This window comes from Rhinoraja longicauda, chromosome 29 (assembly GCF_053455715.1).
Source record: "Rhinoraja longicauda isolate Sanriku21f chromosome 29, sRhiLon1.1, whole genome shotgun sequence".
Taxonomy (NCBI): domain Eukaryota; kingdom Metazoa; phylum Chordata; class Chondrichthyes; order Rajiformes; family Arhynchobatidae; genus Rhinoraja; species Rhinoraja longicauda.
Window position 1 is genome coordinate 12,396,372 of NC_135981.1, and position 17,453 is coordinate 12,413,824.

The following is a 17,453-nucleotide window of genomic DNA, read 5'->3' on the forward strand; positions in this document are numbered from 1 at the left end:
ATTGCCCTATTTTCCTCCTTTCCCCCAAATCTGAACCAAAGAGCTGAATTCTAGAGGTGAGGTGAGAGTGACTGCCCTGAACATCAAGGCAGTATTTGATCAAGTGCGGCATTCAGGCAAGGACCAGACTGTGGCAAGTAATACTTGTGCCATTAAACTGCCAGGCAATGATAATCACCAACAAGAAAGAATCTAACTAACCACCCTTAAATTCAATAGCATCACATTTCTGAGACCCCACGATCAACATCCTAGGATACACCATTAAATGGAAAATCAAGAAGACCAACTGGATAAATGGTAGAATAGTACAACATGGGGACAAGCCCTTTGGCCCACCATGTCTGCAACAACCATGTTGCCAATACAAATTAATCAATTTTCCAGCACATGGTCCATATTCCTCCATTGTTTCTTAGATCATATGCTGTCTAAAAGCCTCTTAAACATTGCTACTGTATCTGCTTACATCTCCTCCCTTGGCAGCACGTTCCAGGCACCACGATCTGAAAAAAATTGCCTTGCAAATCTCCTTTAAATCTCTTTTAATCTCTTCTGATATTGCAGACACTTCGTTTATGCTGCAGGGTGCTGACCAACTTTCTTTTGTTTCAGTACAACACCATCCTGAGTGAAATGGACAATATATATTCCACAGCTAAGGTGTGTCCATATGGTGAACAAGACCCCAACAAATGTTGGTCTCTCGAGCCAGGTACGTCAGATGGGAAAATTAGCACAGTTATTTAAGAGGCCACAATGCAGCAGAGGGAACAGCAATACTCAATGCTTCCAGACCAGGAAGAACATCAACTTGAGACCAACTTGAGAACATCAACTTTAGACCAAGGCTAGGACTTTTTCAAGTTTAAATCTTATACACTGTGTATAAGATTTAAACTTGAAAAATCACAATATGTCCGAGCTTGTTCATGCTGGTGGCTGATCAACGTGTCATAGTTTAGTTTAGATATAATAAACAGTATGAAAACATGCTCTTCGGCCCACCGAGTCCACGCTGACCATCAATCAACCGTTCACACTAGTTCTGTCATTCCACTTTCTCGTCCATTCCCACATTAGTGGCATTTTTACAGAGGCCAATTATTCTGCACATATTCTGAGGATCTGGGAGGAAGCTGGAGAAGCCGGTTGAAACCCACATGATCACAGAGAGAACATGCAAACTCCACACAAGCAGCACCCAAAGTCAGAATCAAACTGCGGCCTCCAGCACTGTGAGCCAGCATCCCCATATATTACGTTACCTGCTCACTGACTCCATATAGTATAGTATAGTTTATTATTTCACATTCACCTAGATACTGTAAAAAGAACTTTGCTTTGCATACTATTCAGGTAGATCTTGCCATACAGTAGTACTGCAAATAATGCCAAAGAGAAAGAAAACAGAGTGCAAAATGTAGTATTACAGCTACCGAGAAAATACTGATAAAAAAAGTGTGAGTGTTGCAATGGGGTAGATTGGCAGGACAAGAAAACATCTTTAGCTTATAAGATGTCAAAACCTGGTGACTCTTGCATACGATCTCAGTGGACAATTTCCATACACTTTGTACTAATCGGGGATAGTGCTAAGGTATGGCAATACTTTACTAAACTGTATGCAAAAACAGAATTTCACTGTGTGTCCATGCATGTGACAATAAAGAACCATTGTCTGTTCAAAAGTCTGTTGACAGCAGGAAAGAAGCTGTTCTTGAAACCGGTGATACGTGCTTTCAAGCTTTTGTATCTTCTGCCTGGTGGGAGAAGAAAGAGGAAAGAATCCCCTGCAAAGCTGGACATCTGCCGAGCCCTCACTTCACCAATTCAATCACCACAGTTATGTTTAGCCCTTCAGATCCTAAATGCTAGTTTTTCAGCTGTCTGATATCCCCACTTTAAACCCTTTCACCAGACTCTGCCCCTGCCGGGCTCATCCATCTCCCCTCCACTTGAATATAATCTGAACCACAAAGGCAATCGTACAATCTGTTGCGATTGTAATTGGCCAGGTAGCAAAGTCTGCATAAAATGGAAAAGGACCTCCTCAGGGTGTGGATTAATAAACAATAGACAATAGGTGCAGCAGGAGGCCATTAGGCCCTTCGAGCCAGCAAGTTGAAATGTAGCTCCTGCATTTACGTTAACCCCTGGCAGAGTAGGAACAGATTGGGTTGTCCTTTGGACTTTTACATGGCCTTGGTAACCTATTTTACAAGTTGATTACCCATTGGGTGTAAAAAAGCAACTTGCAAATCCCCATATATTACGAGTTCTTTTATATCTAACCTGAGGTTAATAAGCAACGGAGCATAATTGAGATTAATAAGCATCTCAAAATATGTCGTCTCATTCTTGAGTCAACGACTAGGATTGGAAGTAAAAACCGAAAACGCTGGAAATACTCAGCAGATCAGGCAGTCTCTGTGAAATGCTGTGGCACATTTCCACCATTTTCTTTCTTTATTTCGAATTTTCAACATTTGCATTTTCTTTCTTATAGACAATAGGTGCAGGAGTAGGCCATTCGGCCCTTCGAGCCAGCACCACCATTCAATGTGATCATGGCTGATCATTCTCAATCAGTACCCCGTTCCTGCCTTCTCCCCTGACTCCGCTATCCTTAAGAGCTCTATCTAGCTCTCTCTCTTGAATGCATTCAGAGAATTGGCCTCCACTGCCTCGTAATGAGGCAGAGAATTCCACAGATTCACAACTCTCTGACTGAAAAAGTTTTTCCTCATCTCAGTTCTAAATGGCCTACCCCTTATTCTTAAACTGTGGCCCCTTGTTCTGGACTCCCCCAACATTGGGAACATGTTTCCTGCCTCTAACGTGTCCAACCCCTTAATAATCTTATACGTTTCGACAACATTTCTGTAGCTGATTTCAGAGAGTTCTCCATTTGAGTCTACCTATCCTGGCTTAAATGAATAAAACAGTGGAGATTTAACTCTCCTCTCCTTCTCGTCATGTAGACATACCCATGGTGCTTGATGTGTCTGTGGAGGATGCTTTATCCTGGTAAACCATGCTAACCAGCATGGTACCTGTCACTGGAATAATGACAGGCCACGCAGTGAGAGACCATTACTCTGTGTTCTGTGGCACGGTTTTGAACCAAAATATCAGCAAATCCTTTATTCCTCACATAGTTCATCCAGCATATTGTTTGTTGCTTCATATTCCTGTATCTGCCAACTCTGGTGAATCTATTGCTTGTCTACCCTATTTTACATCTGGCGTTGGGGTGTTTGGCTCTGCATGAACAGAGCATTGTTCTCTTTAACCCATGGAGCATTTGCAAAAAAATATGGGATGGATTTGGCCATGAGGAGAGAACTTTGCTTTTGTCCAGCTCAAATCCCTGCCTTGAATTTCCTTGAGGGAACGGTGATTGTCTGAATAATCGAATGTTTTGTTATTCACTGGAAGCCTTGCTCGTGTTGATGTGCTAGTCTCCATCTTCCAGCAGTTTCGGCTGTTCTTCTGTACACAGTCGGGTAGACGCACAGAGTAGGGGAATCGAGAACTAGAGGACATAGGTTTAAGGTAATGGGGGAGTGATTCATTAGGAACTTGAGGGGTAACGTTTTCACGCAAATGGCGGTCGGTGTATGGAATGAGCTGCCAGAGGAGGCAGGTACTATTGCAGTGTTTAAGAAACATTTAGACAGATACGTGGATAAGACAGGTTTACAGGGACATGGGCCAAATGCAGGCAGGTGGGGCTAGTGTAGATAGGGGCAAGTTGACCTGTGTGGGCAAATTGAGCCAAAGGGCCTGTTTCCACGCTGTAAGACTCTATGACTCTCTGACATGCCTTGATTGTGGCACAACTTTTATATGACTGAATCAGTAGTCCATGGGACTGAAGTTCTGATCTGGGAATGTGATTTGAGTATCAGTTCTGTAGAATTTAAATGCAACAACGTAAATAATCTGGGGTAAAAGAGTGAACCTCAGTTGGGGTAGCCGTAAAGCTATGGGGTTGGCATAGTTTACTTAAGTTCTATCTGGAAATAATTCTGCCATCCATATTCCCTCTGGTTTTACCAGTTGATCAAATTCACAGAAACACGATTGACCATTAACTGCTTTTTCAACTGGCCAAGCAATCCAATCATCTGAACCACATGGACACATTAAAACACAGTGAGGGTATAATTAGTCAGATGACCCACAGCCAAATTAGACAAGGGCAGGCCTGGATCTAGCAACTACACACCCACCTAGGCCAACACTGCTAGTCCTCCTCACAAATGTAGAATGTGTTTAATTTGGGAGAACTGTCTCAGATACTGGTCAAGGAACACAGGATCAGAGAATGATAAACTTCAACTAAAACCCAGGCTGTGCAATAATAAAAATTAAAACTGTTACAAATATTTAGCATGTCAAGCAGCATTTATGGAGAGAGAAACAGACCTTGCAATTTGGATTTCACTGAACCTCTCAACTCTAGTCTCCATTACAGCCTTGGTCCAAAAATGGGCCAAAGAGCTGAATTCCAAATGTGAGGTGTGAGCGATTGCCCTTAGCATTTCAGCGTCATTTGCTCAAGTGTGTTATCAAAATAAATCTGGAGCTAAATGTCGTCAAGAGGAAAACACTCCAGTGGTTGGAGTCATTCTTCACAAAAAGGAGATGGTAATGGAAGCCCCAGGAGTACCTCATGACAGTGTCATGCAGAGCCATCTTCAGCTCCTAAATCAATGAGCTTCCTGGCACCACGCGGTCAGCTGGGGATGATTGCACAAAGTTCAATTGCATTTAGACAATAGACAATAGACAATAGGTGCAGGAGTAGGCCATTCAGCCCTTCGAGCCAGCACCGCCATTCAATGCGATCATGGCTGATCACTCTCAATCAGTACCCCGTTCCTGCCTTCTCCCCATACCCCCTCACTCCGCTATCCTTAAGAGCTCTATCCAGCTCTCTCTTGAGAGCATCCAACGAACTGGCCTCCACTGCCTTCTGAGGCAGAGAATTCCACACCTTCACCACTCTCTGACTGAAAAAGTTCGTCCTCATCTCCGTTCTAAATGGCCTACCCCTTATTCTTAAACTGTGGCCCCTTGTTCTGGACTCCCCCTACATTGGGAACATGTTTCCTGCCTCTAATGTGTCCAATCCCCTAATTATCTTATATGTTTCAATAAGATCCCCCCTCATCCTTCTAAATTCCAGTGTATACAAGCCCAATCCAGTAGATTTGTCAAGCATGATTTCCCCTTCGTAAATCCATGCTGACTCGGAATGATCCTGTTACTGCTATCCAAATGCTCAGCAATTTCGTCTTTTATAATTGACTCCAGCATCTTCCCCACCACTGATGTCAGACTAACTGGTCTATAATTGGACCATCAAAGGAGCATACAAGGCTTCCCCCCTCCCCCACATCGGCCTCTCTGATCACCTCACCGTTCTGCTGAAACCGGCATACAGACCCCGGGTGAAAGTCACCAAACTGGTTTCAAAAGAGGTACGTGTGTGGTCAGAGGACAGCACAGCTGCACTCCAAAACTGCTTTGAGACTACAGACTGGGACATGTTCAAGCAGGCAGCAACATACAACAACACAACCAACATTCAGGAATACACAGAGACAGTTACAGGCTACATCACCAAATGCATTGACGATGTGACCCACACCAGAGCCATCACCATCCGGGCTAACCAGAAGCCATGGCTGACAGGGGAGGTCCATGGGCTGCTGAGGGTCCGCAACGCTGCCTTCAGAGAGGGCAATCCAGCCGGTCTCAGAGCAGCCAGGGCCAACCTTTCCAGTGGCATCAGGAAAGCCAAACAACACTACACCCGGCGCATCACAGCCCACTTCAGTGACAGCAGAGACACACGGAGCCTGTGGAAGGGTATTAGGACTATCACGGACTACAAACCCTTACCATAGACCTGTGACAGTGACACCTCTCTCTTGAACGACCTCAACGGCTTCTTCGCACGCTTTGAAGCACAGAGCAACACACCTGCGCAGAAAACAACTCCTCCCCCCAACGACCAGGCTATTTGTCTGTCTCCAGGCAGTGTGAGGAGCACACTGCTAAGGATTAACACCCGGAAAGCTTCTGGACCTGACAACATTCCTGGTCGTGTGCTAAAAGACTGCGCAGCTGAGCTCACAGATGTCCTCACAGACATCTTCAACATCTCCCTGAGCCAGGCTGTTGTTCCCTTGTGCTTCAAAGAAACCACCATCATACTTGTGCCCAAGAAGTCTTCTCCATCCTGCTTCAACGACTACCGCCCTGTAGCGCTGACTTCAACCATCATGAAGTGCTTCGAGAGGCTGGTCATGAAGCAGATCAGATCCAACCTCCCCCCCTCCCTGGACCCGTTTCAGTTTGCATATCGAGCTAAGCGGTCCACTGAGGATGCCATCTCCTCTGCTCTACACCCAGCCCTCACCCACTTGGACACTAAAAACTCATATGTTAGGATGCTGTTCATAGACTTTAGCTCAGCATTTAACACCATCATCCCCCAGCAGCTGGTTTGTAAACTAACAAATCTGGGCTTCAGCCCCCTTCTCTGCAACTGGCTGCTGGACTTCCTCACTGCCAGACCCCAGTCCGTACGGGTCGGCAGCAACACATCGGACACCATCACGCTGAGTACGGGTGCCCCACAAGGATGTGTGCTAAGCCCCCTGCTCTTCACCTTGCTGACCCACGACTGCACACCCACCTACAGCTCCAACCACTTTGTCAAGTTTGCGGATGACACAACAGTGGTGGGTCTCATCAGCAACAACGACGAGACCCACTACAGGAAGGAGGTGGACCAGCTGGCCGCGTGGTGCACAGACAACAATCTCTTCCTGAATGTGGAGAAAACAAAGGAGATTGTTGTCGACTTCAGGAGAACGCACACCCATCACCCCCACCCACTGACCATCAATGGTGCTGCTGTGGAGCAGGTGAGCAGCACCAAATTCCTGGGGGTGAACATCACCGAGGATCTCTCCTGGAGCAACAACATCACGTCCATCGCCAAGAAAGCCCAGCAGCGCCTCTACTTCCTCCGCAAACTGAAGAGAGCGGGAGCCCCCACACCCATCATGTACACTTTTTACCGAGGCGCCATCGAGAGCATCCTCAGCAGCTGCATCACTGTGTGGTTCGGAAGCTGCACAGCCTCCAGCCGCAAGACCCTGCAGCGCATAGTGAACACTGCTGAGAGGATCACTGGCGCCTCACTCCCAACACTCCTGGTCCTTTACACCACCCGCCTCACCCGCAAAGCATTGAGCATTGTGGGTGACCCCTTCCACCCCTCCAACAGCCTCTTCACCCTCCTGCCTTCAGGGAGAAGGTTTCGCAGCCTGAGGTCAAGCACCACCCGACTAAAGAACAGTTTTTTCCACCAAGCTGTCAGGATGCTGAACTCTCTCCCCTCCCTTCCTCCTCTCTCCCCTGCCCCTATTGGACCTGGACTTTAACACCCCACACACACGCACATCCAGCACCAGACACTTTTTTTTTTTTTTTTTTTTTTTTTTTTTTTTTTTTTTTTTTAACGCATTTGAAGTGACTATATTTTATATTTTATATTTTATGTTGATTGTTGTTTGCTGTGCCTTTTTAATTTTAACTTAGTTTTATGCACTTTGTTCCTCGGGATTGTGGGAAACGGTATTTCGATTTTCTGTCTGTGTAAACTGGCTGAGGATTGACAATAAAATTGACTTTGACTTTGACTTTGACTAATTACCCGTTTTCTCTCTCCCTCCTTTCTTAAAAAGTGGGATAACATTTGCTATCCTCCAATCCACAGGAACTGATCCTGAATCTATAGAACATTGAAAAATGATCTCCAATGCTTCCAGGTTAGGTCGCTGGTGATGTGCATGTCCATGAATTTGACGCTGTCAACCATCTCTATCGCAGTTTGGTTGATAAGGGTAGGATTTTGTCCACCCCTTCATTTCCATCCCCTCAGCAAATGAAGCAGTAAATGAAATGTCAAGGATCAGACAACAACCTAACCCCAAACATCAGCAAGATGAAAGAGTTATTTGTTGACTACGGAAATGAAGGGGTGGACAAAATCCTACCCTTATCAACCAAACTGCGATAGAGATGGTTGACAGCGTCAAATTCATGGACATGCACATCACCAGCGACCTAACCTGGTCCCAGCACAATGATGTGGTAAACAAGAAAGTGCATCAACCTATTACTTTCTTTGGTGCCTGAAAAGATTCGGCATGTCCACGAGAATTCTCTCAAAACTCTACAGATGGGCTATAGAAAGTATTCTGACGGGATGAATCTCGGCCTGCAATGGCAACTGCTCCGTTCTTGACCACCTGAACCTGCAGAGTGTGGTAAACACAGCCCAGTCCAACACAGACTCATTCCTTTCACCCAGTCCACCTTCAAGGTGCGTTGCATCTGGAAGGTTGGAAGAATTGTCAAGGATTCCTGTTTTGCTGGCCCATTCCTTTTCTCTCTTCTACCATCGGGGAGAAGATGCTGGAGCTTCAAAGCTCAAACGCCGAGACTTAAGAATAGTTATTTTCCAACAGCTGTCAGAATCCTGAACCAATTACATCTTTCAAACCCCTTCTTAGAGGTTCTGCCACATACTCTTATTCGTAACTCTATCTCAATTCATTATTCTGTTATTATACTTTAATACTTTTTTGCACTACTTCACTACACTGCACTGCAATCTTGCACCATTCCACTGTCTTGTACTTTGTACTTGAGTGCGTCTGTGTTATAACTGCGCCTGTGTCTGTCCAATAACTCAATAACTTTCTCCTTCTCTCTCTTTCTCTGGTGTTATAGAGCTGACAGATAAGATGGCCACATCCCGGAGTTACAAGGAGCTGCTCTATGCATGGGAAGGCTGGCACAACTCTGCAGGAATCCCACAGAGAGAACACTACAAAACTTTTGTTGAAATGAGCAACAAAGCCTCTAAAATGGACGGTTAGTACATTAACCCTCTCCAGGGGCCCAGACCTGGGTGGCCAGCATTGATTCCCAGGAACTGATCAGTGTCACCAGTAAAAACCCCTTGTGATATGAGTTAATGTGGGGCAGTCGGTCATGGTCTGTTCCTTAATGAATGCTCTACACTAAATGTATCAGCATTTCTCTTGAATTGTGTCAACCTTCTCATTTGAAGGTCTCTATCTTCCTCTGGACATCTCCCACGGTCAAGAAGCCATGAGGTCACAATGCTAACTCTCCTAGCTCTGGTCCGGCCTTGTCCATCTGACTCCTCACTTTCAGGGAATCATGCACCTGTCCCCCCAGGTCTGAGAGTATCTGCAACACTCTCCAGGGCTCCGCCATTTACTGCCCTGGTTTGACATACCGAAGTGTAACAGCTCACACATGTCAGAGTTAAATTCCATTTGCCAACCCTCCAAACTGATCTAGATCTCGTTGTAAACTCAGAAGCCCATCTTCACTGTCCACTATACCACCAATTTTGGTGTCATCTGCAAATTTACTAACAATGTTAACTACATTGTCTTCGGAATCATTAACATTGATAACGGACAACAATGGCTCTAGTAGGTCCCTATGGTTCTCCACTGGTCACATGTTGCAAATCAGACAAGCAACCCTCGACAACCCCCTTTGACCCCTTTCTCCAAGCTAATTTTGATTCCATTTCACTCGGTCACCTTGGATTCCATGTGAACAAACCTTCCAGACTAGCCTAGAATGCAACACCTTGTCAAAGTCCACAGCTCTTTCCCTTCCCTCTTGCTCTCTTTGACAACAGTATTTGCCCCCATATTGTCAACTGCCTCTTTTCTGCTCTGGGACCCTCCCCCGTGCCAATCTAGTTTAAAACCTCCTGAGTAGCGCTGGCAAACCTCCCTCCCAGGATACAGGTCCCCCTCCAGTTCAGATGCAACCCGTCTATTTCAACGTTTCACCCGCCCAGCCATTGACCTCCTTGTCATTTCTCCAACCATTAATCACATGAACTACAGCTTCCCTTTTACTTTGAATGGCCTGGTTTTAGGAAAGTGTTACTCTCTCTCTCAGCCAGGTCACATTCCCACTGTCGTTGGGCTCTCTCCCTTTAAACCTGATGGTCCGAATGTTGGATAAATGGTCCAGATATTCATCAACACATCTTCCTATTAAAGCACTGCTGAGGTCATTGTCCTGGTTTCAATTCTTGCACTTTCTTGTATGTCCTCCTTGAAGATCACATTATCCCCTATCTCTCAGTGCAAGCATTGGACTGCCCACCCTGATATTAAATTACTTGGATCAATGCCAGGTTTTGTCTGAATACGTTCCTGTGAACTCCTTGGGACTTTGAATCATGTTACACTTTCTCAATGAATGTAAGACGTTGTTATTAAATGCTATGAGCCTTTAGTTTGCTGTAATGGAGTGATACTTGGCTTTGTTTGCAGGTTTTGCAGACACTGGGGAGTACTGGAGATCTTGGTACGACTCGCCAACATTCACCGAGGATCTTGAAAAGATCTACAATGATCTCAAGCCACTTTACCTTAATCTTCATGCTTTTGTGAGGAGGAAGTTGTTTGATAGATATGGATCCAAATACATCAATCTGAAAGGACCTATTCCTGCTCATCTATTGGGTAATTACTCTCTTTTAATAATTATTTTTCATTACATGTAAAACTATCATAATTAATTGGTGGTGGTCCTCGATATTCATTCTGGGTGTGTATTGGTTGCAAAATATTGACTGATCCCCTATCCCCTTGATTGCATATTTGGACCACTCTGCCAGTCTTTCCAAGTCATGAGGGATTACATATTCAAACAATATGAGGGGAAACCATCAGCAATGGAAAAACAATCTGAAATTTATTTGTAAAAAGCAAACACATAATATATTGTATAACTCAGGATACCAATTGTGGGAGAGTTGGGGCCAAGAATTTGGAGGCTGGAGGTCCCTGAATGTGTTCACGTTTGTCAACTGCAGCTTGTTGTGATTGCTAGTCAACTGAATGAGTTGGGGTTGTTATAACATGGTGATTTTGTTATCTCTGGCTCTGCCTGACCGCATGCTGAATCCACATTTATTATCTTCAAACTTGACTATTTCTAATTCACACTATCTATTCACCCTCAATTCCATGAAAGCAGCTGATAGCAAAAGACAATTTAAGAAGTCTTATCAACCTGCACAGATTCCTTCGTGGCTTAACTCTCACCTCCAGCCTTATAATCCTTCGGAAATCCAGCGTTACTCCACTTCAGTTATTTTTTGCTTCCTTTCGACTTCAAGATATTAAAACCTCAATGTGCTGGCTGTGGCCCGGAAGGCACTAAGCCCTGAGACTGAAGGCTCTTAGTCCAATACAGAGACTTGAGCACCAAAGTTCATGCTGACCCTCAGCAGCACTAATATTGTACTGCATTGGCAGAGCTGCCACTATTTAGTGAAACAGGTGCAGATGGATTTGAAAAATCACACGGCATTATTCCACAGAAGGGCAGAGGAATTAGCCCTGGCCTCCTGGGAACGTTACTGACAGTTTTACTGGACATTGTCCAAATGAGGACATGGAATGCTACTGTACAGGAATTTACCTTTCAAAGTTACATCAATGACGACACTTCTAAAATATTTAGAGATATCCTGAAAGACACTGGCTAAATCCATTCCTTCCTTTAAATAGCTCTACCTCATTGCATTTCTTTCTTTGAGATCCTACGCAAAGCTTACCTCCGTCTCAATGACTCTTTCTCTTCAGAGGTTAACGTTTGTCTGACTCTGCTTCTACGTAGGTCTTTGGAATGTTTTACCTCAGTCAGGGTGCGCTATAAATACATATCTTTGTTACTGCAGAGAGAGAATTCCATACCTGATCTGAGATTTCTCCCCCATACAGGTAACATGTGGGCCCAACAATGGAACAACATCTATGACATAATGATCCCATTCCCCAACAAGCCCAATATTGATGTTACCGATATGATGCAAAAAAAGGTGAGTTGTATCTGCATCATCCCACAAGGTACTTCACTAATTGAGCATTGGTAGTTCCATTAGATGTTCAGAAAGGAGAAAATGTTGATTTTCTACAAAGATAGGGTCAAACAAACCTAATCTCTGATACAATAGATGGTGATAATGACAAATGTTCCTAGATTATCCTCCAGGGCACAAAAGAGCTATGAGTGCAAGTAGTTAAGGATTTTAAATATCAAAGTATGGGTGTTGCTGTACAATTAGATGAACTCAATCAAATGATAAATTCACAATTAACTCAGGAGGTCAATTCTCATTAAAGATAATTAATAATTTAAAATATAAACAAATGCCGAGAGGAATTAAAAAAATAAGTAAATGAAGCGAGAGGCAGCACTGAATAGGTACATGATGGATCAGCAGGGACAATTGTGGGCCCGGCAATTAATGAAAGCCGGGCACAGTGGGAATGCCAAACACATGGAGCAAGAAGCACATCAAATAGATATTCATTAACGCCACCGTGGGAGACGGTGGATTCATATTTCCAGGAGTTTTCTGCTAGTACAATAATAAATAAATTAGTGCAGCAGCAGAGTGAATTTGAAAGCTCAACCTCACAAATTGGCAGGCAGCCAGAGATTTGATATAGTCAGGAAGTGCCAGGAACAAGCGAGTAAAAATACAGGCAGTGAGAGAGTAGCAGCTTGTTAATAATGTCTTCCCCAAATCTCCAACCCTGATCCTTACAGATTTTGTGAAATATAAATTTTAACTTGTTATGATTGTCAGTTTAAACAAAACGGTTGTGTCAGCCAAAAATTTGACTTGTGTGGAGGGAGGTCGGAGGAGATGAGGGTCATGATTAAAGATTAAGGGTCAAGGAACAGAGTCACAGTGTGTGGCCAAAGGCTTAAAGAATGATGACACATGAAACTGCAGATGCTGGTTTAGAAAAAGAAAAGACAGAAAGTGTTGGAGTAACTCAGCAATTCAGGCAGTATGTCTGGAGAACATGGATAGGTGAAATTTTGGGTCGGGACCTTTCTTCTGACTGATCCATCAGACCCATCAGACTTAAAGAATGTCATGTGTTAGATGTTGTGTGCTACCTGTTTACTTGTGACTGTTCTGAGTCCAAATGCCTCACTGCTAATGTGTGATATTTCACAGAACTGGAATGCCACCCACATGTTCAGAGTCTCTGAAGAATTCTTCACCTCCTTGGGCCTCATCAAGATGCCACAGGAGTTTTGGGATCACTCGATGCTGGAGAAGCCTAATGATGGAAGAGAGGTTGTGTGCCACGCATCTGCCTGGGACTTCTATAACCAGAAAGATTTCAGGTTGGTTCACTGCTTCACGGATGCGAGGATGTGCAGAAGAAACATGAATGTAGGGAATGTTCCATGGGATTGCTCCATGAGAAAAGAAAATCTGCATGCTATGTTATCAAGTGATATACAATGGTAATGGAAGTCGGGTGTGACACTCCGTGGCTGAATGGTATTCCCAAGAAGTGCTGCATTGTCCTTCCACATAGATATTGAAACAAGTCTGTCCTTTCAGATATAAAAAATCGCATGGAGCTATAAGTGAGGGATGGCAGTGGTTTCTTGGCTAACATTTATCTCTTAAGCAGAACCACCAAGACAGAATATGTGGTCATTCACTGATAAATTATTGCTGTACCACCATTACAACAGTGTCTGCACTTGACTTTATAGATAGGAAAGGTTCAGAGGGATAGAAACATAGAAACATAGAAAATAGGTGCAGGAGTAGGCCATTCGGCCCTTCGAGCCTGCACCGCCATTCAATATGATCATGGCTGATCATCCAGCTCAGTAACCTGTACCTGCCTTCTCTCCATACCCCCTGATCCCTTTAGCAAAAAGGGCCACATCTAACTCCCTCTTAAATATAGCCAATGAACTAGCCTCAACTACCTTCTGTGGCAGAGAATTCCACAGACTCACCACTCTCTGTGGACCAAATGTGGGCAGGTGGAATTCGTGTAGATTAAGCGTCTTGGTTGGCATGGGGAAGTTGGGCTAATGTGTGCTGTATGACTCTGTGACTTAATTGACTGTATAAGCCATTTTGGGAAATCCCAAGCTTTTGAAAAGCACTGTATTGATATCATTTGTTTTAATTTGTCTGGCTCATTCCTACCCCCTGCTTTATTCTGGAAGTGATCAAGATCAAAGGATAAGATCCACTTCAGTACGCCACACTAATGTCACCTCTCTTCATTCCCCCAGAATCAAACAGTGCACAACAGTCACCATGGAGCAACTGTTCACAGTGCACCATGAGATGGGCCACGTGGAGTACTACCTTCAGTACAAGGACCAACCAGTCACCTTCAGGAGCGGAGCTAATCCAGGCTTCCACGAAGCGGTCGGGGATGTTTTGGCTCTCTCAGTCTCTACACCCAAACACTTGAACAAAATTGGACTAATGGAAAATGTCACCACTGACACAGGTAAGCAGATTCTTCACCGGAAACAGAAAGTTCAAGCTAATGGAGCTGCCCCGGTGGCAGGTTCAATCGTTCATTCTCAAAAGCAAATTGGATATGGCCTTGTAAAGATCTATTCTGTGTGTTCATGTGGAAAGCACAGCAAAATGCTACTTAATCTTTGGAGAATTTTGCTATTTTGAAAAACGGAGCAGAGATGAGGAGACGATGACAAGAATGGCAAGCAAAGGATCAGAATAAGCAAATGAATCAGTGAGAAGGTGAGGAAAATTTATTTATGTAACAAATTATTCCGATCTGGAATTATTAGAGAGAGGAATAAATGTCAGCTCAACCGTTAAAATATAATTGGATAGGCACTTGACAGGAAAGTGTTGACACTTTGCAGGATTATATGTAAGGTAAGGGATGTAAATAATTTGGTTATACTTTTAAAGAGTATAAGATAGTCCAATGTTGTGGAATTCTTTGCTTCTGTAGACTACATTTCCATCAAGTATAATACCAGGCTCAGAAAACACGTTTGTTTTTATTTATTGAGTGGAAAAATTAGAATTGTTAACAGAGGATCAGCCCGAACAATGGAAAAGGTAAGAGAGAGGACAAGCTACAACAAGAAGTCAGCAATAGACAATACCAGGCTCGGATCTGAAAGGCTAGACACAGTATCCACAGTAACATAGCATTATAATGCTGCTGAAAATCAATGTAAGTTGATCCCCTGGAGCTTCACTACATGACATTATTGGGACATAATAAAGATCCATTGGATCTGCATGCATTTATTTTCCAACCTACCTCATTGTGGCCATTGCACTTTTTTCTTGTATATGTAACATTGGACTGTGCATTATGTTTATTTTACTCATATACTGTACTCATGTATAGTATGATTTGCCTGGATAGCATGCAAAACAAAAATTGGCATTGTATCTCGGTACACGTGACAATAATAACCCATATACCGATATCAATGTTCTGGCAGGAGTTAGTCTGCTTCATGGGTCGATCTATTCTGCGTAATGCTACTGCATTCGCCATGAGCAGTTTTGAGGTTATTACCTTTTTTAGTTTTGAATCTATTATGTTAAACTAGCTTAGGGGAGTCATTAACTTGCCTTTTATCAGACAGCAGGGTAAAGTCTCGTGTTGTCCCATCATCAAGCTCAAAGACCACGAAAACTTGTATGTCAATGGAGGAATTTTTAGATAGAGAACAGGAACATTGTGGCCAGTCAGCTGATCCCTTCACCAACAACCTGCACTTGTTATCTCTCAAAGTGTGATCCCAGTCAGTCACTTCAAAGGTGGACTTCATACACGTCTGCTCTCACATCAACAAAGAGGACTGTGTTCCAAAGAAGACAATACGTGTATTCCCCATCCGGAAACCATGGATGAGCGGCAAGGTCTAATCACAGGTAAAGTCCAAGTCTGCAGCATTCACGTCATATGATCACAAGCTGTACAAGAAATCTATCTACGACCATCGCAGAGCCATCGGGAATGCCAAGAGGGAATTCCAGTCTAAGCTGGAGTCGCAAAGAGATATATAACAGATAACAGTATAACAGAACTTTATTGTCATTCGGTATAAATACCGAACGAAATTTCAGCAGTCACAAGACACAGCAAAAAAGAAAAGAACACAGGACACACGACCCCAACACAAACATCCATCACAGTGACTCCAAACACCCCCTCACTGTGATGGAAGGCAACAAAACTTCCACTCTCTTCCCCCCGCACCCACGGACAGGCAGCTCGACCCCTACCGAGGCGACCGACACGCACAGACCCCGCAAGGGGATGGAAGGCCCCGCGGCCGCACCGGGCGATGTTAAGTCCAGCGGCCGAGCCGCGCCGGGCGATGGAAGGCCCCGCGGCCGAGCCGCACCGGGCACTGAAATGTCCCGCGGCCGAGGGCACCCGTAGATTGTGGCAAGGCTTGCACACTAATGGGCAACAACGGTAAGCCGGCAATATCGCTGGCAATGACGCGTCACTCCCCAATGTACTCAATGCATTCTACACCCGCTTTGAACAGAAGGCCTGTGGTGGAATGCCCCCTGCCCTGCCGGTCTCTGTGCACCTGCACCGATGGCTACTGAGGCAGGTCTAAGAGTGGCTTTCCTGAGAGTGAATCCGCAGAAAGCAACTGGTCTGGATGGAGTCCCCGGCCACATCCTCAGGAACTGTGCAGATCAGCTGACAGATATATTCACAGACATCTTTAACCTCGCACAACTCCATTCTGAGGACCCCACCTGCTTTAAGAAGCCCATGGTCATCCCAGTGCCGAAGAAAAGTAAGGTAGCATGCCTTCATGACGACTGTCCAGTGACTCTGAGATCCACCATCATGCTTTGAGAGACTGATGATGGCGCACATTAACTCTAGCCTGCCAGCCAATTTGTTTACCGTCACAACAAGTCTACAGCTGACACCATTTCCCTGGCCCTAAACTCATCTCTGGAACACTTAGACAACAAGAACTCTTATGTTGGAATCCTATTTATCGACTCTATCTCGGCCTTTAACACCGCAATCCCATCCAAACTCATCTCCAAATTCAGGAACCTAGAAATCGGCTTCCTCCCCCCATCCATTCCCCCCCCTCCCCCCCCCCCCCCCCCTCCACCCACACCCCCGCCACTAGATCTCAACTTTCTAACCTACAGTTCTCAGTCAGTAAGGATAGTGAGAACACCTCCTCCACAATAACACTTACACGGATGCCAGGCAGGGATGCATTCTCAGTCCCCTACAATACTCCCTTTCCACTCTCGACCATACGGCCAAATGGAGCACTAATTCCAATTACAAGTTTACAGACAACCACTGTGGTGGGCCCTATCACGAACAATGATGAGACAGAGTACAGGAAGGAGATGGAGAAATTAGTGACGTGGTGCCAGGACAATAACCTCTCCCTCAATGTCAACAACACAAAGGAGCTAGTTATTGACTTCAGTCAGCATGATGGAGAACATGCATCATCGCCAA

General features: G+C 44.6%; 1 protein-coding gene across 2 annotated transcripts in view; it reads left to right on the forward strand.

Moving 5' to 3' along the window:
• Positions 1–17,453, forward strand: part of ace (angiotensin I converting enzyme (peptidyl-dipeptidase A) 1) — an 82,533-nt gene that overhangs the window by 13,564 nt on the left and 51,516 nt on the right. For both annotated transcript variants that reach the window (XM_078424924.1, XM_078424923.1), the window contains exons 3-8: positions 616–715; positions 8,824–8,967; positions 10,425–10,616; positions 11,883–11,980; positions 13,136–13,308; positions 14,227–14,450. In XM_078424924.1, the coding sequence (XP_078281050.1) occupies positions 616–715; positions 8,824–8,967; positions 10,425–10,616; positions 11,883–11,980; positions 13,136–13,308; positions 14,227–14,450 (931 nt within the window). The remainder of the gene's footprint in view (positions 1–615; positions 716–8,823; positions 8,968–10,424; positions 10,617–11,882; positions 11,981–13,135; positions 13,309–14,226; positions 14,451–17,453) is intronic.